Genomic DNA, 21,784 nt, shown 5'->3' with positions numbered 1-21,784 from the left:
AACTACGAACGAAATTTCGTACTGCTATCATATATTTGAAAAAAAGATCTTTCAAAAAGAGAGAGAATTGTTAGCATTCTTTTTCAGAATGATATCAAGTCGTTAATTCACTAAATATAATTGATTTCGGATTTTACTCAATAACTTGTTGCATAATGTTGAAGAAATTATTGTTATTACATTTTATACGAATTAGTTTATTAGAGAATTAAGTTCTTCAAAATTAATGTAAAGCGAGTTGTGAATTTATACGTCACGCGTTGGAGACAGAGATAAACACGAGGATCGTATTTTGCCTAGAAATGTGCGGAAGCACGTGTGATAAAAATAAAGTGAAACTGTGCGATCAGCCATTTTTTTATAAAACTAAATTGAATACTACGTCGTACTATCATAGCGTGATTGTGACAACTCTTTATACAATCAAATTCAATCATCGTAACCAAATAAAAAAATTGCAATTATGGTAGAATTTATTGTTTGTCATAAAATTGGCATGCAACATTTGGTGTGGTATTACTGAAATAAAGACGTTATTGCGATGTTAGTTAATTTCTAGATCAATTTCGTCGAGAATAAAATCCAGAGAGAATCACATAGATATATTATGGATCACTTTTCGTTATTGTTTCAGACAATAAATTCAGTAGCGTCCACGAGCGAAGACTCCACTTCAAAAGACGTATCGAATGGCCAAATTACGGTTACTTTGGCGGACAAGTAAGTCACTTTTCTTCTTTTTATATCATTACTAAACTTTATTATAAACGGCAGAGAGAGAGAGAGAGAGAGAGAGAGAGAGAGAGAGAGAGAGAGAGAGAGAGAGCCCCTCTGAGATAGAGGGGCTCTCTCTCTCTCTCTCTCTCTCTCTCTCTCTCTCATTCCTTAATAATGAGAAGAAAACTTAGTGGGACTTCTCATAAAAAAAATTTCATTCTTAAATTTACACTTAATGTCAGAATTCTCGGGGTCACAGATACCTCAGGATCGATTAAAAACAATTTATATCGTGGATGCACTAGAACGATGTTGCTTCACAGGCGCAATACTTGTAATTAATTTCCGAAGACTTAATATCCCCTGGAATGTTCCTGTCAAAGCATAATAAACCAATGTCTAGTAAGCGAGAAAATATATGCGGCGTCTATAGGAGGCATCGTAACCGACCGGATATGACAAATTGCGATTGTCGTGACTGATATCCTTTCACAATGCCAATACGTTCGCGCGGCCCATTTTTATTTCGTACAATAGAGAAAGTCGAAGAATTTTCTATGTTATAGTTATTATTTATTGGCGACTGGTTGATTAATTTGATTGTCACAAATTAATTAATTCATCCTTGTCTTAATTGTTTCAGGGAATTGGAGACGAATTCTTTTTCCACCAAACTTAGCAACGGTACAATTCCCAAGGGATTAGGAAAAGAGGCGGACATCCGAGTGGAAAACACCTCGCAGGAGCGGAAGGACTCTTTGGAAAAGCAACACAGCTGCGAAGAGGCGAACCTCTTGGTAACGTAAACTTACAATTTACTTTAGAAGTATAAAAATACAAAGAGAAAAACAGTATTTGGGTAATTTATTCTTTAAAAGATTTTAATATACATGTAAACAAATTTAATTTTTAATTAGAGAATAATTATTAAAGAGATGTTAATTTTTAAATATCTGCATGTAACATTAAAATGATTAAATATAACATAATATGATTAAATTTTCACAATGAATTTTGAAACATAAACAAAAAAATTGGGAAAGTATACATAATATATAAGTATACATAACATACATTATATAATTATACACATTATATAATTTATTAATTAGCAAATATTTAATACTGTAAATTTTTCCCTCACATTTTTTCCCAATGTTATGTCGACACTAATCGCTTGTCGCTTGCATAAGCAACATCCGTTGGATTTCTTAAGTAATTATTAAACAGTTTCCGGAATAGTAAATCGCCATCAGTAGTTTATCACGCTTAATTGCCAACATTAGGCACGTTAAGTGGGAGTCTTCACGAGGCTATTGTTATTTATTGTTGTTTTTCCGAATTAATCGTCAGACAACAACCGATACTTTTCTTTATAAATATTTTCTCATATACGTTTATGCTAAATGAGAATTATGACTCTATTTATTAAACAATTTGAATACGTTTTAACACATCAACAATCAGTTATGGAGATTTATGTATTGAATCAACCGGGTATGCATAGATCAATCGGATTATTAAATTGTGCATTTTGCTTCAAATTAATCCTTCATTTACAACTGAAATTTTTCTGATTATCATTGATATTTTGATTATGTATTTTAGATAAATTTAAATTTATAAAAAAATAAGTAAATTACAATCCAAATTTTATTCGAATGATGATAAAAAGCTGCGATTAAATCTTCAACTAGTCGTAAGAAGAACAAGAAAGTCAAAATAATGTCATATTGACTGAATCATGTTAAAAAAAATAACATAAGTTCAGTCAATATGATATCAAATTGACTGAACTTATTTTGACTTTCTTGTTTGTCTTGGAGTTATCAAGATTTTATCAAATTTTTATATAATCTAGGACAATAAAAAAATTAATCTGTTTCTCGAAGATCCCTGTATTGTTGATGGAAGAGTTAAAATTCTTATTACGACAATATGAATTTAAGTTTTAGAAATATAGCAAAATTTTTATTAGCTGCAAAGAATAGCTAAAGTTAACTAAACGTCCGAGCAAGCTTAGGATGAAATTAGGATTAAACTGATCGAAGAGCCTGTAGATAAAAGATGTGATAAACTGTACGGATGTTCCATGTGTCAATTCACGAAGACATAAACTTTGCTGGCAGCAACCGGTACAGAGCGGAAGAATCGGAGAACGACGCTCGAGCAGCCCTTTCCAAAATGGTCGGACGGAAGTGCTGATTGGCGAACCGGAGGGCGGCCCGAGGTCGCCGCGGGGATCGACGTCTTCGGCGGTGAACGACGGCAATTTCCTGAATCCACCGGACGAGCGAGACGAACCAATTTGCAGGTAAGTACATTGGACTGTAAGCGCGATCAGGGACAAAGTTTTATGCCCCCGTCTTCCAGGTCAGCTCGAATTCTCGTCGTTGTAGCACCTCGTCCTTTATGTTCCATCGGGTCATCCTGTAGCGTTTGTATGCGCCGTTATTCGTTGCTTAACTCACTAAACAATGACTATTCCGTTCGTCTTTATAGCCTGAGATAAAAGTTTTTATCGACCGTTTTCGAAACCGCTCGTTAATATTATCGTTACTTATTTAACCGCATAATTGATCACGACTTAATGATCGAAATGATCGAAACATAATTTAGTGCGAGCGAGTCGCACTTCTTAATAATTATTTCGAGTAATCGCTTTTCTAATCGGGATTTGTGATTTCAATGTTATCTATTCTAATGTACGTTTCTCTTCGAGAGATGATTGTTTAATGAAGAGAGTGATTCAATGAATTACTTGGATCTATATTGAATTACTCGTGGATCCCCGCGTTCTCTACTTTACCGCGATAGCGAAGCATAAATTCAGCCGATGTCCGTTGGATGTCGCCATCAATGTACTTGGAGTGCGATCTTTTAAAATTCCCAGAGGGATGACTGAGATCCGCACACGTATTTGGATTTAACAAACTCCATACATTACTAACGTTCGTACATTTATATACATCCACATACACACTTTTATAAACGATAGCAATAAACTTTTGTGGAAAAGAAGAAGCAAGGTGCAATTTCATTTGAAAACACTAAAAAAAATAAGAACAAGACAAGCTGTATACGTGTAGATGAAGCAAGATAACTCATAGTAGGACAGTGGGAAGTTTAGAACTCATTTTTTCATTATATTCCTTAATTAAAACCGGTTATGAGTCTCAGAAAAGTTACGAGTTAAGAATAACGCGAGGAAAAAGAATGTGACATAGTTTTAACACTGGATCGTTTTTTATCTTGCAATGCGATATTTCTCGACTACATCTAATGCCGCTTTTTCTTGTCAGTTGTCGCATTAGCATAGCGACTTTATTAAACATTGTTACATAAAATTATTACGTCAAATCTTATATACGTTAAATCTTAATATATATGTTAAAATCTCACGTTACTTATACGGTTGAATTGTTTAAACGCAACTCTATCACAACTATAAAACATTTCTCGAAATCACTGGCTTCAATTAAAAAAATAATTTGAACTCACTCCGAAATGAAATTAATGTCCTACATTTTTACATTAGGAAAGGATTTTTCAAGCGAATTCATTTTACACGTCGCATTCCGCGTTCGTAATAATAACCTACTAACATTCAATTCGGAGGTATTGCGGAAAAATATGTTCAACTCGATGTAAAAATGCGAGCGATTATCCGATCTGCGATCAACTACGGACAAATGGGCTAATCTGAAATGCGCTTTAGAAGAGTGCGATTATAGTGGAATCGATTCCGCGGAGAGAGTCGCATCTCCAGTCGGTCGGTAGATCAAATATGTCCCTCCCCTCTCTCTCTCTCTCTCTCTCTCTCTCTCTCTCTCTCTTTCTTTCTCTCTCTCTCCTACAGATATAGAGATGGTCCGCTGGAATCTGCGGCGCGACTCGAGCACTTGGAAGTGCAGGCTGCCAGACTCACTCGACGGAGTCACTTCGCCGGTATTTCACGCTCGCGACACACCCACCTGAGTCGGTGTGAGTGCAGCCTAAACAATGCGTTTTCCAGCTCCTCGGTATGCAGCTCGACAGAGCTCTCTACCTCGCTAATCCCTCTTCCTCTCTTCTTTTCTACCTTCGCTGAATTTCATGTTCTTTCTCCCTCCTTCTTCTCTTTGTCTCTTTTCCTCTGCAGTCTCTCACTTTCTCTCCTCTCCTCTTTCTCTCTTCTCTCCTTCGGCGTTTTAACGTGATGAAATGGATACATGGCGTAAGACGGAGAGGAGAGAGAAAGAGAGAGAGAGAGAGAGAGAGAGAGAGAGAGAGAGAGAGAGAGAGATTTCTTTCAAATGCGACGGCTCGGCACGAGTAGCTGGTGCTCGTATACAAGCTTCTCTAATTTTGCAACGACCGAAGAAATTTCGTTCTATCGTACCTACTGACTTCTTTTTTGTTTTAGTTCCACGATTAATGCATCCTCTTTGTGTGAGAAGAGTGTATTATCTCGCGCGCTCAATGCTTTAGGAGTCATTTTGTTAAGGACGATAAGAATTCGTTCTTCTTATTCGTTTTGTTACTCATCTTCTCGTTCTTCTTCTTCTTCTTCATGCTTTCCTCGGATGCGGGCTCTCTCTCGAAATGTAATCTTTTGCAAGTTCCGCCGCATGACTGGTTCCCGTTGTTTCACGCTTTCTCATAACTGCCCGCATTGTCCGCTTTTAATTCTCCAACTTAATAAACTGAACGCGTCGACCGCCGAGGTTTGTCCTCGGCTCAAACAGTTAATACTTTACGACACAGTACGCGTCAAAGCGGATGATGCGTTGGGAGAAAGGTAGACAATAATTAACACCATGGATTATTAATGGTATGAGGAAAGTTTAACGGTGTAATAATGAAACACGTTGACAGACCCATTCTAGGTGAGCGGAACATCGTCAATTTATTCACGAGCTTGCGTCCAGATGCATCATATCGCTCAGGTGCGAATGAATGTGCCCTATTGACACGGGGTACTTTTAAATAACGAGAGGCCGTTTCGGTGAATGGTCCGAAAATAAACTTGTGAAATGTCCGGTCTTGTAAGCTAGCAATCCTAAAGAGTCTACCATCGCTCTTCTTTGGAAAGATGAGATTGCGAGATTGAATCCCTCCCCCGCTCCTGTCCCGAGTGCCCTAGTTTCCCTGCTTTAAAGCAAGATGCATCTCATGCGAGACACGTCCTAAAAGCTCGTAGTTATTGCGGCTGACGCATTTTTTGGCATGCGTACAGAATTCCATTTGCGGATGCCGGTTTTTGCATTAGTATACATTGCAACGATCCAAATGCAATCCTCGCGCTTTTTCCAAAGTCTTTTTTTTTTAACCGTGCAATCGATATCCCCGGAAAATATTTTGTGATATTTCCGACAAGACCTTATCGCTTGTTTAACGCTGTCAAAATATTTAATGATAAAAAATGAAAAAAAAAAACAGTAGTATACAAAATTTGCGGTGATCCATTAAATTTACCAAGCAAATAATTTCTTTTAGCGATAAATACCGTATATACAGCCTCGTACTTCATAATTTTACATCCGTTATCCATATCGATGTCCGATATCGATTCGCTCCTTCATAATCGATATCGTCCGTGCCCGGCAACTGCGTTTATGTTTATACGCGTCCGGTTGGAACAGTGACATTTTTTCACGTCGTAGTAGCATTTGTATTGAACAGCTCACAATCAGCGATTGCCTTAAAAGAACGAATGTATTGTGATCTATAAAGTCACCTTCATCGATGTATTGCGTTAAATCAGAATACATCATACACTCATTAATTAGAATTATATATAATTATTTGTATCTCGTCCATTTCCATGTAGATATCTTTTCCATGTATTAATTAAAACTGAACATCAATTTTATTTACATCTACATCTTTGGAAGTAGATAGAAATATTCTAAAAGATTCACGTACGTTAATCAAACATCAATTATATTTATATCTCATTTTTAGAAAAATAAATAGAAGATATTCTTAATGTTTTAATTAATACGACTTTGAAAATTGCAAATAGAATTATATATTTTAATAACTCGATTACAGCATCACAATCTCTGATTTGCGAAATGTTGACTACATGAAATTTTGATTAAGAATGATCTCTCAGCTTTAAATCTATCATTCCTGCATTAACAATTACTGAAAAAAGATTAATTAAATAAAAAAATAATTAGCCGTAACCATTATAAGTTCGACAATCGTGAATCCGCACGCGAAAACCTTCGCGAACGGCGTGTCCGCGAATGTTTTTCCGCGTGGCAAGAAAGGATGACAATCTGTGCGCGTACGTGCGAGACGTACGGCCGATTTGCACGACGTAGGACAGGAGAAAGAGGCGAGCAAATTCGAAGCGCATTCCCCGTGATTGAACGTGTTCCTACCGCCGGCAGTGCCGGCGTAACTGTAGCCAGAGCTATAGTACATCTCGTTATAACGTGCGCTCGTTCTCTACAATATTGCGGCCCGCTGTGTGTGACACAGCCACGGAATACCGATTGCTCATTCTCCCATGGCGTTTCCTGTTCCGACCACGTATATCCCGCTTTCAAAATAAAAAAAGAAAAAAAAAAGAAAACAAGAAGAGAAATACGTACGTATATACATACATACGTGCGGAAGGAGGAAGAGGACAGTGATGCACGGATGGACGAGCTGTTGCGGGAAGGTGGAACAACGAGAGGAGAGGATCGACTGGGGAATAGTAGAGAGGAGGATATAGGAGGTGCAACGTGGATGTGACGAGGATCGGCGTTGTATATATATGTATATATATATATATATATATATATACTGACGACACGCCTGCTGCCCATTGTTCACGTCTAACACATTATGCGCATCATTCATGGCCTTTTACGCCTGAGCCTCGCGTCAAGTTCATGCTAATTCTCTCATGAACTAATCTAAAGTCAGACTGATTCCATACGAAGGAAGATTTTGAAAGACCCGCGAGCTCTTGACTTCGTACAGAGGATAAGTTTCACATCCCTGTTGACAGGATATTTTATAGAAGTAGATTCTTCAAGAGCTTTAGTTTAACGAAACACACGTCACAATAGATTAGGTTATGAGTGAGTGACGTATTTCTTCTTAATTGTTAACTTGGAAGTAAACACGACATACGATATTCTTGATTTGAATTTAAATGGATTTGGATTCTTTAACAGAACCTCAATTTTGTATTTAATTACTAAGATGATTAATATCGAACAGTCGCGATAATCTCTTCGATTAATACTTGATAAATACTTGAAATGAGAAAAACTAATTGATACGAATTACTACATTTTTTTAAATTTTCTTTGAAATAAATTTCTCGAGAAATAATACACATTTATTTCATGATATTATTTTTATTTGAAAAAATATTTTCTTCTTTTCATTTTCCAAGGATCTTCAGAGAGAAATTCTCGCAATGAAATTTTTCTCAATAATTGTATACATATGTATCATTTACAGTCTTTTACACGCCACGACGTGCTTATATACAGGAACACGTACGCATTTTTGAACATTGCTCCTTTTTACTTCAACTTTTTTACACCTCTGGGAAGGCAATAACTTCGTGCGAGTTCCTCCAACTACAAGCCGCTCTTCTGGAAGAGAGATCGGCTGCACAATTTATGGCAATTTAGGTCGGTTATGTTACGCAGATAACTTGGAGATATTTCTTTAAATATTACAAATTTAAAATGAATTATACAGCGAATGTATGTAATAAAGTGCAGTGTACGTTAAGACAATAATGCTGCAATCTTATACAATTTTTCTTTAATTATACGAACATGTTACAATACGTGACGCGCTTGTCGTTTTTTTTCTGATCGATACAATAACACAGAAATAAAAAAATATAATAATATTTCATACAGAAACGACCGACATTTTATATGTATAAAACAGATACCATTATTATTTACAGAAACAGCAAGTACAAAAGATTAATCCATTTTCAGTTTGCAATCGTACGAATCTATCTCGTAATTTAATGTTGTTAAATAATGAGCTATAAATGTAGAAAATTAAATTAGATTGGTCGTTTAAATTGCTTGTGAAGGAGAAGTAAAACGCTGATAAGTTCTTTCTATTTTTCTTGCCTCTCGGCTTTTATATAGTTACCGCCGTTCCAGAACGATTGCCTATTACAGAAACGTAACAAATGTACACATTTGATAGTTCTCGTGCTCTCACTTATCCTGAAGCGTAAGATTATACTCGCCACGTGGAAGGCTCGTTAATTCGTAAAAACACCGCGCGATGACGATTGAATAATATTGTTGCATGGAAATTGCCCCTCGTTAGTTTTCCGCGGGAAAGAATCCGCGGCAGAAAAAAAGTGTTCTAGAACTCACTGAAACTCACGGAAAGTATGGAAAGAAAGTGCTCGGTTTAATTCGAACTTTCCTAGCAATTTCCAACAAACGCTCATTTAAACGCGCTCGAACTCGCGTATGCAGGATGTCACAGGTTGCACCTCGCTCCACGAAATATGCAGATAAAATAGAGACACGCTGCTATTGCGTTACATCTACTCGTGTGTCGTTACGTCATGTTACGTTATCTGCACGGCACTCACGGCGATTGCATTGCAGTTATATAATTAATACGAAGGAGAAGAAATTGGACTAACGAGGAAATAGTTGGATGCTGAACGCATTAGCGAAGATATTGTTTCGAAGATAGTAGTTTAAAGTGTTATCTTATCGTGTGTGAAGATTACTTAACTGTTAACACAGATGCAGTTATTCTCAAGTATTTTGTAGATGCAGTTATTCTCAAGTATTTTGTAAGAATACAAAAAAAAACTTGAACGCAACTTCGTTTGTTATATTCTTTCTTTAAGGCACCGTTTCGCTTTGTAATCTGAATCATTCGACGGAAGCTTACACGGTGCATTTCATCAATAATGAGAGAAATATGTATAGTGAGGACGATTTATTTATTTTTAATAACGCAAATTACTGAATAACTTTGTCAATATTATTATATTTACTTTGTAATTCATACAGTGAATAACGAAACGTGAGTTTATTTGACATAACAATATCACAATAGTCCATGTCGAAATTATGCACACATTTTCTCGCGTGAAACAATTGTAAACAGTTCTGTAAGCAATTTCATGTAGAGTCGCCTGTTACAACGATGTCGATGTCTCGAATGTAAACGTGGTCATCGCCGTCGTCAACCCTGTCATAAATCTCGAGAACGTTATACCCGATGCTATTCCATCATTTTACTACCTTATGTATATACGAGCGACATGATTTCATTCTCGAGATGTACTGATTTCCTGTCTCGCTTAGTTTCCTACGCTGGAATTAAAATCGGACAAAGAGCAGCGAACGGACAAACATTTTGACGTCGATATATCTTGCGAAGCTTAATCCTCCAGAATTGACAGTAGTAGTAGTGGTAGACCCTGCTTATGGACCCATTCAATTATACCTAAATACCTAATGTAGTTTAATATACCTAAATCTTTTTGCCAAACAATTCAATTTTCTTTATGTTACATTTGCGGATTATTCTTTTAAAAATATACTTATAATTAATATTCTTTCTTTTTTATATGAGTTATGCCATTCTATTTCTTTAAAAGTAATTAAAAAGTGTCTTTTAATTAACATGGATTAAATAGATTTCAAAGACTCAGTGTCAATAATTGTACGAAAAGTATGATTTTTACCAAGGATCTAAAAATTTAACTAGATTCAAATCTGAAAATAATTTTGTTGGACCTTCAAAATAATTGTAAGATACTTAAATTGGTTGCTAGAATGTTTTTTGTAATATTATTATCATGCTTAAGCTTCCTAGATAATTATTTCGATGGTCCAACAGTATATTACTTTTAGATCTATAATTAGTTACATTTTTAGATACTTCAGCAAAATCATTTTTTTGGTGTTTGTTACGAAAATTCTAGCGTTAGTTAATAAAATGCTTTAAGTTAATAAAATGTTACGCTCGTAAAACTAGACACTTTTCAGTTTTTAGAATATAATAGCAAACATAAATGTACAGTCTGAAAGCGAGAAAAAAGTTATATCGGAAAGTTAATTTTCTTTTGAACGCATCACATTATATTGTATGTAGGTACTTACATGCAGCTTCAACAGGAAGGCGATGATTTTTAACGAGTAAATGGCGAATCATTTCACTGGATAATCGCAACCGAAATATCCCGTTCAGAATATAGACCTGTGAAAAACATGACCTACATCGTGAAGATCATATCGGATCCAATCATATTCGTAACTTATCGTCTCGGCGACCTATTTACGCTTTATCGTCTCCCTCGAATGGAGGAAAGCAGCTATGATTCTGGAAATAGCAGCCGGACAATGGCGGCTTATGGTGACGGAGACAAACCGCAGACATCCTTAGCTGATACGTTCGATCGGCAATCGAACTTCCCTTCAGTAAGAAGTCAGATTCTAGCGTACTACATTTGTAGACGTTGAGAGTTTCCACTTTCCGATTGTGCGTCGCGATGTAATAGACGAGGACGAAGTAGTTTCGTTCGTAGCACGAGTTTAAGAGCTGTTTATCAGATAAACTGAAAATACGACGGGGAAAAACTTTAAATGGATGAATACGACGCAGTAGGTTTCTCTCAGGAAATAAAACTGTTTTGAAGAGGATTCAATTCTCAGAAAAATATACTCTTTCTTTTATATATATTTAATATATCTTTTACCGCAACATACGCGAAATTATCGCTCGTAAAGCCATTACATTCGTCAAAATCATCTCTAGCTCTACCGTATTATTACGGTGAACGTATACATATATATCTGACGTGTAAGCAGGGTATCACCTTTCTATGCCCGAATTCAATTTTCGCTTTGCAATGCATCTTGCGACTTTACAACTTGAAATCGCTTGCACAACATTGCTGAAACATCGCAAGAAATATCCGGTCCAAAGTTCAGCGATTCTTTTGAAACACGGAAACACAAGTATGTAAGAGCGCGAATAAAAAACTGTACGAGTTGCGAATAATAGCCTGTGGTCGTTGACAGGAACGGTCGTTAATCAAGCCGATTAATTGAGCACCGCGGAACCGGCTGCGCGGATACCTCGCCGTGGAAAACGGTACTTAAATATTGCATAGCTTACCGATCCTCCGAGTATAACGAGGCACACAACAACGAGGTATCTGGGAAATGGAGCATTTCGCTGGTGCATCGCGTTTCCTCTACCGCTCCTCTGGAGCGAGCGCGATGATGATAGCGCGGGATCGACATCATGTACAGTCGTCGCGTACAATTGCTGTAATAACGCCGTAGGGTAATGTCAGATCGAGCGACCCATCGTTATTTACATTGTCGGCCTTTTTACGTTTCAGAACAAATTGTAATTAATTTTACGTGTAACACGGGCTCTATTGCGAGATGGATCCGAGCCCTCTCTTTCCCTTTTTATTTAATTAGTGAGAGATATATATGAAGCGGCGAAATCGAATCTTCTACTTTAACGAGAATTTTGAGTTATTTGCAAAATAACATTAGAAGTACCAATTTTCTTTCTCACTAAAAGGAACCAAGCGAATAAATTTCTATGAAAATAAAAAAGAGATGAAAACCCAAATATTTTTCATCAGTACTTGAAAAACATAATTATAAAAAAATTATTTCAGATTTTTGGTACGCAAGGAGTATAATATTAATCTAAAGAAATAGAAGCGGTAAATAATGTTCGCTCGGTATCTTCAATGTTAAATAGAGAAGAAATTCAATCAAAATAAGAACAAAGAAGCCGGTTAGAGATCAAACGCAATTTTATATGATATATTTATAATTTTTTTTTCCACGAGAGAAGTATATATCATTAAAATACATACGTATACATTTAAAATTCAAAATTATTATAACAAAATTATGGTTATCTTCGTAATTCATAATTAAATTATTTTATAAGTAGATATTTATAATAAAGTTATTTTTTGTATGTATTTGTTTGTATTTTTTGCATGAAAAAAAAATCTGCGTCAATTAATCATCAAACCGATTTCAATTTCACCTGTGGCGCCTTTTGGCAATGGTCTTCTTCTGCACGAATTGAGGTTACATTGAGGTTAAACATTTTTGTCTTTATATAGTCTGTTCACATCGGCATGAGAGCCACTAACCTCACTGCCAAGGGCAGTTGGGACCACAGCACTAATTGAAAGTTCATTATAGTGTCTATACTGTTCCTTGGCATAAACTCAAATCCAATCAACAACGCGCATATACGGTACATCGATGTGTAATTGCTCAAACACATTCCAGTAATGAATTCCGTGTTCCACTTAGTTCCGGCTATTGCTCTTGCTATTTCACTAATTCAGCCGCGTCGTCCGCTGTCCACAGAAAGTAGTGGAATATCAAGTTTGTCCTGTATTATATGCGGAAATTGCAATCAGCTCATCGCAACCGCATGAAATCCGGATAAACCCCCTTCGCACTTTCGAATCTCGCGTCTCGTCTCGGTTCTAGGAACATAGTTAACGGAGTTAATCAAACGATGCGCCGACATGTTAATAGAAATGTAGCGGTGGTTCGCGGAGAATAACACTTGGTATTTGACAATTAATACAGTTTTCTATGGAATAATAATATTTTGCGCTACATACTGTATTTCCTTAAAGACATTAATTGGATTTCCTAGCGTTTTATAAATAAATAAAGATTTATTTTATGAAGTCTGTTAGATATTCCGCAAACAGAATTATAATTGATACAATAATAAAAGTGATGTAGTTAGTTTAAGAAGATTAATGCGCTCCACAAAGGACAATGAAATTATAAATAACGAGTGTCGTATCAAGTTATAATAACGAAGTTGATGTATACGAATGTTATTCGCATGAGATTTGATCTGCTGTAGCAAAAATTCTTCGCGCATTCAGTACTTCGCGCAATCAACTTTGAATAGTAACATTCACAAACTACTTTACGGTATTTATTACAACGCAAGAGTTTGTCATATTTCTACAAAAGTTATAACTTTGCAAATTTGATCAAAAATAATTATAATTTTCTAGCTGTTTTTCTTCTATTGCAAATAAAATATGATGAAATTATAAGACTGAGTTTATATGGGAATTTAGTAAACTATCTCTTTATATTCTTAAAAATAATAAATTTTCTCTCTTCAACTCGCAACTATCTGAAAGCTTCCCAGGATCAAATATAATAAGCGTTGTGAAAAAAAATTATTTATTTTCAACGCGACGCGACGCGATTTTCATTCCAGTGCAGCTTCTCACGTTGCATCTTGAAGGCTAATTCGAGGCGCGCCTTGGAATTTAAGTTTCGTCTGCATTTCTCGTGGCGACGACCTTCACAATGGGAAGCGTCAGAAGAAAAGCCGAGGACTCCGGTAGGTTACCTGCTACTTTACTCGTACCCGATTCCATTGTCAACTCGAGTCGATCGGCTCCCCCCTTGCCTAAACTTTCTCAAGAATTCCGTGCTGCACGCACTGCACTGTGCGTAGTGTCCGATACGCATCGCCGTAATCGTTAACTATGGTTGAACGTGTTTGGGGTCCGCCAACTCCTCCGCAACTACCTCTGTTGGTAGGGTGGGTCCAACTCCACTGACAAGTGCGCACCTGCGTTTCCTGTCGTTCGGCATGGATCGTGGATGCACACCTGACGCACCGGAAAAGACTCGTCGTTGACGCGAGAAACAATTCATAACTCCATTCTTTTCTATGAAACAAAAATGCTGATTCGCACAAATGACGAAACGTCCGAGTGTCACGTTGGAAGGGAGGAGAAACAATGTCCCGGTCATCAAATGATCAGAAAAGTTAATCGGAAAAAAATAAATTTTCCGTGTTTTCGCTTCGCGCTGCACCATCGCTCCGTTCATTTTGTTTACCAATAAGGTGTTTGTTTTTCCTGGCCATTTACTCGTACAGTTGCCGCGTTGCTCGAAAACACGGTTGAATAGACGAACTCTTGCACAAGAATCGTTATTTTAATTCCCGCGATGTTTATGAGCGTATACGGAATGTAGATAGAAAAACGACATATTCCTTCGGAAATGCCAAAGGGATGATTCAATGTACAAAGTACTTTTACGAGAAAGTTTGCTCTTGTGCATTATACTTCTTGTTATGAGAAAGTAGATTTCATGACGACGGAATCGAGCGATTTTTCATCCTCTTGATCAAAAAGCGAATGCTCGCGTGAGAACGTTTTATCATTTTAAAAGGACCTTAATTACCATCTCCGCTTTGAATCGCTTCATCATTCCTTGGACGTCGCGTATAACTGCGCGTCACGTCGTCACCTGGCGCGTAATTGCATCTCGTGCTTTGTGGGACGCGAAGAATACTGCGCTAGAATTACCAGCAGATCAATGAGTTTTTAGGTCAAGGATCGGATATAGTTAGCCTATTCTATTACGGCGACGGGGGTGGATTTCTCGCGAGACGTTCGCGGCGTTCGGTAACTGGATTCCTCGCGATTACCACGTTTCTCGCGGCTCGAAAATTCCCTGCGTATCTTGTCAATTACACGGTTAACACCAAATTTTCTCCGAAGTGCCTTAGTATAGTTACTCCGAAGATATTTTCGCGCTGAACGATGCCGTTGACAGAATTTGCGTAGCACGTCAAAATTTTGAACAAATTAAGATGATAAGCAAAAACCGCCATTTAGATGAAAAGATGGACAAAAAAAAAATTACGTTTGTCAGACTATTAATCATCAGTTACAGACAATACAAACCTAAGTAATCCCGCCGACGTGTCTACCTGCGTCACGGATTCGATTTCCGCACTAAATGTCTGACGTCACGTTGTGATATCCCGTGACGTTGTGGCGACGCCAACTAATGGATGCGTCACGTAAGAAGATTGTATTGGACAAGGAACGTGAAGCCGACACATCCTCGATGTTCGTGAAAAGGTGTTGCGTGCGCGCCGCAGAGAAAAGGATGGTCTCTCTTCCTCTTTCTCGTTGATCGTCTCCTTTATTTGCTGCAAGTGACTCATCGAAGGGGTTGTCTATCGCGTACATAATCGAGCATATGTTAACTCCCGGGGGTGCCTCCTCCTCCCCTCCTCCTCTATACCATATGCACGCGTATATTCAGTTCGAATATACACAAGGTACACACGCACGCTTCTGTGTTACGTGCCGAGTTGACACACACTTGGTATAAATAGATAATATGCTTGAGATCTGCACGTCGAATACGATAAAGTTGGAAACGAAAATACTCAATTCGTTGAGTTGATCGATAGTCGGGAAATCGAACACATATCTGAAATATTCTACATTAATTTTCTTTAAAAATATATGATTTTTCTATTATTGAGAGAGAGAGAGAGAGAGAGAGAGAGAGAGAGAGTAAGATATTAATGAAATATTTAGTAAAGTACAATATATATTTTAAAATTAAAACTGATCAATTAATGTCTTTTCCTGCCAATGTGCAGTCGACTTATGTGCATTTCCGCAATATATAGATTAAACTTTAATCTCGATTTAATTTACTCTTCATCTTTTTTTAATTTAGAAAAAGATAAAGAATATATATCGAGATTAAAATTAATCTATATTGATCAAAATAAACATTAATCGCTCATAAGCTTTAAATTCTTCGAAAAAGATAAAGCGTAAATTAAAATCGAGATTAAAATTAATCTATATTGCGGAAATGCACATAAGTCGACTATAATTATTAAATACTTTTCCTCCCAATTTCTATCTTCTTCCATTGATTTTCTAGTTAATATTAAATTCTACTATAATATCTTTCTATTAATGTAAGCAGAGATAATCGTGAAGGAAAAGATCGAATCCTCGTCTAATCAAATCATTTACTTAATAAGGAAGATGAGAAGCTGTTCCTCTAAATAGTGCCATCTCTTCAAGGATTAAACGAGACGATAAATCCGGACGTCGCGCATTTATGTATAAAACAATTGGGTGGAGTGCTGCTCTGAAATTCGTCTCCCCTTCTCTCTCTCTCTCTCTCTCTCTCTCTCTCTCTCTCTCTCTCTCTCTCTCTTTCTCTCTCTCGTTTCTCAGCTGACGCATTATCGCGCGTTCGTCGCGCGTATGCGCACGGAATCGCACCTTACATACGTACGAAATACGTACACGTATGTACGCGGCGAACGTGGCGACCCGTTCAAGATAAGCTCTCGATATCAAGCGCCGACACCGATAAGCCACATTCCAGGCACCAGTTCTCGCGCATGGCGCCCGTCGTCACCGTGTCAACAATTTCGCGCCTGTCCCATCCCGCGTATGTATATCTATACATGCGACAGGTTACTTTTATCCGGGTGATACATTCAACTCGTGCGTTATCGATAAAATTTTCGATAGATCTCATTCGTCCGACCGTTCATCGGCGGACGCGGTGCCATGGCGATGTGGATCGACCTAAACCGAGCGTGTGACCCGTGCAAGGCATGCTGGGCATGCCTCGCTCCGCGGCTCAGAGTTTCCATTCTTTGCAGGTAAAACGACGCACGACGACGGGAGAGGAATTCGCGTGATCGCGAATAATTAAACTCGTCACTCTTGGACGAGACAGTCCAAGGAAGAAATTCATCTCTCTCGCGAGAACAACGTTCGTTTCTGTCGATCGTATTGATACGTATCGATTTCACGTCGTAATACTTGAATTAATGGGATAGCGACGAGCTCTCTACGTTCTCTTACGTATTTTCTAATTTTACTCACGTTTGATCAATACACCGCATATGTATATCCATTTTCGCTTCGTTTTGCGCTCTCGGCGCTCACGGAAGTGCCGCGTTTTTCGCGCGAAATATGATTCATACAATTTCTCACGTATACGATAGTATACGCGAGTGGATTTTCATTAAAGTCGAAATGCTTCGTTGAAGTTGAATGTTAAAGATCGGCAATAGATATCCGAGCTAGATGTATTAATATCACACCCACACTTTCGTATCTCGTCGACGATATCTCGTCTGTAAGCACACTGCCTTGACAGACCGCGATGTTTGCGAGCGCAATAAATTTTCGCGTATTAGTCGGTTTAATTAAAGTGTCCGCGCACACCGGTTGCATTTTCATGGCGTTGCCGCAGTAACTGTATATCTGTTAATATCCCTTCGTAGATTAAGTGAGATTGTTTAAAACGCCGCGCGGCGAGCGTGCACAGATAGGCCGTTTTTTCCGTCCACTTCCGTCCCATCTCCTCTAGAGATATTAACAGCGTGCATTTAGATTTGCCAGATAAGGGCGAATTGTTTCATGATTTTTTACCTGTATCTCTTTCTCAAACGTTAAAGAGACGCTGATAACTGAAAGCATCCCCTTCAACTTTGCGGCCAATGAAAAATCTCGGGTAACATTCTTTGTACATTCCTTCCTAAATTCGTGCTTTCCGAGCGTTACGGATCTTTAGAGAGGACGTCAGAGTAGTCGGATATTAAACGGAACTGTTTGCGCTGGAAAACTGAACGTGCTCTCTACAAAGCGGTTTAACGTTACCGTATACGTCCCTTTGAAACACGCGTTTTACGTTAGTAAAATAAAACATTAATAACGCAATGAAACATGAAGATGAAGCTTTAAAGAGAAGCTTTCAGAAGGAATTACATAATATTACTTAATGTTATACGAAAGTTTAGAGAAGCAAAGTTATGAATCACTCTGTACATGAGTCGATACACTGATTTCCTGAATTAGCCAACCATAAAACCATCAAAGGATATTTCGTTGTAATATCGTGAATTAAAGCTCAGTCCATATTGAGAATCATCAGAAGATTAAAGTACATCAGATCTACATATATGGCAATTATCTTGGTTAGCTTTTAATTTTATATGATAAAATTATATTAAGGTTCTTCAATGAACTTACACGCGTTTAAAATGCATAACAGCTGACCGTTAATACCAGATATGTAATACGAGGGATTAATAGATGAATTAGTCACATGAATCGTGGAAACATTAATAAACCCTGATACATGATTCGAATTCAGCGAAACAATCGTAGAACTTTCGGCGTTTGTTTCTTAAAAGACCACCTACGAGAATGCAGAGCTAGCGACCGCCATCGGCTCTACTACGCCTACTATTACCGAGAATTTCGGGCTTCAGCGACAAGCTACTTGAGACGAGACGATATTAGGCACGGATTAGAGAATTCTGTAGCCACGCAGGACTTCTGAACGACGAATTCCAAACGCGAATCTGGTTTCACTCGAGGAACGTGCGCGGCAAGAAGGGACCATTGTCCTTCGAACGTTAATAAAGTACTCGGTCAGATCCCGTAATTCGAGTTTTCGGTGATCAGTGCACACATGTTGCCATTAGGATACGTCTCGAAATTTTCGAAACAGCCATCAGAAGAGTGCGGTGTAGAATTCGCTTCTCGGGCTGCCGACAAAGCACCACGCTTTGTCGGAGTCTCTTTCCGACTTCGAAAATCGACACGCTACGTCCACTGTAAAACGACGAGTAACGCGGTTTGTAAAAATAATCATACTGCCTGTTATAAAGAGAGTTATAAAGAGAGTCCAGGTACTCTTTCCGTACCAAGGTAAAAGTCAATTCGGTATTGCGATCGACACGCGCGCTCGTCGCTGCGCTCTCGGGTTCGTCGACCGAACCCGAGAGATCGGTAGGCAAACAGTATCGATAGGATGAGTTAACTCTCGGACGGGTATACGACGAATATGCTGCTGACCGTCAACACTGTCTGACAATGTCTATAGATCGATTGATATGATTAAATCACATGTTGACCGAGACACCATTTCAATCAAACAAGAAATATTTGATTTAGAAGATTTTATTTAAGTATACTTTATTCGATAAGTTTGCAATTTTAATTATAAATTGACTTTAATGGATAGTGAAAATGATTAGAATCAAAGTTTGAATGTTATTTTTTGCAAACATATTACTATCAATAATTTCATGTTAATTAGTAAAATATTATTGATGTATAACTTTAGATATTTTTGTATATAGAGTAGCAAATTATTAACAATTTTGGATTTCGCAGTACAATAGAAAATTTACTAGGAACGGGAATGCAAATTGCGTACCTTTTTTTTAACGGATATATCTTATTAAGAGCTGACTAAACTACAGGTAGATTCTTTTGAACATGATGTCTTCTGAGAAAGCACAATAGGAATATTCAGGATGGATTCAAATAATAGCGGTATATTTCGACTATACCACATCGAATTCAATCGCTCTCCTTCTCTTTCTTTTCTCTTCGTAGGGGCTCTTTTGTCTTATGCAAACCACATTGCACTGGCATGCAACGTATGCTTTTTGGCTTTTGAGATTGGAAAGAGGCCAAGAAAGAGCACAAAAAGGAATAATGAGTGTGACAATGTGACTGAAGCACGTAAGGAAAGAAACTCTATCATTAATTCTAACACTGACTGTGGTAAAGAAACAAAAGGAGATAATAATAAAAATATATATAAAGGCAGTAATAGTACAATCTACTCATGTTATGATGGTTCGATAGACAAATGTTCGAATGATAAAGAAAGATGCCTTTTATCTCATCATCTTCTTGCTTTTTCCTGAGAGATATTACAGCTATTCTTGAATCTCTATGAATAAATGAGTAACATTTACTTTGCAAATAAAGATATATCTTGTCTTAAGAAAACGAGCTGAGAACTTTAGCATTTCCGCATATTTTGGTACACGTTCTAGATCTGCCACTTTTTATTCACGGATGTTTTACCGATTTGGAAACCAATTTTTCTGAATAAAACATAAGAATCAATAAAACTTTAAATAAAAATATATTTTAAAAATATATTTTTGTGATATAAACTGTAAAATTAAGTAGAGATGCAATTTTTTATTGAATTTTTCTAGTATCCTTAACTTTAATAAATTCATAATTTAAAAGTTAAATAATGATATATATTAAATATAAAAAAATTAAAAATACAAGATGATTTCCTTTGATATTTCATTAAATAAAAATTTGATTCCAAATTAGTTGAAGGATTTATGCATAGAAGGCAGAATTTGTTAGAGATGTAGGACATCTTTCTCTTGACGCCAATCTGATGATTAATCAATCAAATGAATCGTCAAATCATTGACCTATATATGGCAGATACTGCCGGATGATGATCGTGTTGTTTACACGATCTGTTTCCTTGTTCTGAAAGTATTGAATTTCTTGGTTAAACAATTATGTAATTCAGTCTAGCATATCACGATTGTAATCGATCGTCTTCCCACGCTCTGTCCTACAAATTATTTTTCAAACGACTTTTCAACATGGCTCGGATCAATGAGCGCATGCAGGTGGACATAACGAAAGTTTTAGCACAATTGATAAATATTTCTGTGATCGAAATTAATCCACGTTCGGCATTACGGAACAATTCAAGTGATAAGATTGCGCAATGCTCAGGAAGAGGCGGATACACGTATTCTGTTTCATTTGACATACATTTACAGATCGGACAAAGCCAGGGATTTCTCTCCCCCGCGCGGATAAAAATTACAGACGAAAATCTGCACACAATATCAAGGTGTCTCACGATACCACTCGGTATCCTGTATCCGATGATCGAGTGCCTCATCCATTTGCGGCCTCGATCACAAGTACGGCACTTAACGCGTATATCCATGCCGCTCCTATTGAAATGTTATTTAACGTATGTCGATCTGTTATGTGTCAAAAGTGAGAACGTAGAATTTTTCAGAGCTCAGTATATATCCGAGTAAAACTTGTTACTATTATTACAATTGACTATACGATTTGCAATAACAAACTATCTTTAACGAATCGTTCTTGAGAAAAATTTTCGAAAATTATTTGATCGCGCGACAGGATTGGTTTTTAATCCAGACAGATTTTAAAAACGTGTCTTTGTACCTTGAAAGTCATCGAGTTCGCTTTATACCGATCTCACTGCTACTTGCGACACCATCACACCTTTTTCTCGCGCGGAAGACGCCTCGGGCGTAGAATGTTCAGGAAGCAAGGTCAGATTGATAATCGTGAGAAAGATGAAAACGATCGTCGGATCAGCTGAGAATCGAAATACCACACGAATGCGAAACGATCATAGCAAACGCTTGT

The 21,784-nt window shown here is 37.4% G+C and overlaps 1 protein-coding gene across 5 annotated transcripts in view; it reads left to right on the top strand.

Annotated features, from left to right (window-relative positions):
* Positions 1–21,784, top strand: part of LOC108688814 (MAGUK p55 subfamily member 5-A) — a 66,907-nt gene that overhangs the window by 20,857 nt on the left and 24,266 nt on the right. For 3 of the 5 annotated variants that reach the window (XM_018195266.1, XM_018195270.1, XM_018195265.1), the window contains exons 6-8: positions 635–720; positions 1,361–1,514; positions 2,847–3,031. In XM_018195266.1, coding sequence (XP_018050755.1) covers positions 635–720; positions 1,361–1,514; positions 2,847–3,031 — 425 coding nt within the window. Of the gene's footprint in view, positions 1–634; positions 721–1,360; positions 1,515–2,846; positions 3,032–16,913; positions 17,188–21,784 lie in introns of those variants that run through there. The other 2 variants (XM_018195268.1, XM_018195267.1) reach the window with 2 other exon arrangements.

This window comes from Atta colombica, unplaced genomic scaffold (assembly GCF_001594045.1).
Source record: "Atta colombica isolate Treedump-2 unplaced genomic scaffold, Acol1.0 scaffold239, whole genome shotgun sequence".
Lineage (NCBI taxonomy): Eukaryota > Metazoa > Arthropoda > Insecta > Hymenoptera > Formicidae > Atta > Atta colombica.
The sequence above is the reverse complement of the archived record's forward strand: the minus strand, read 5'-3'. Positions and strand labels throughout refer to the sequence as shown.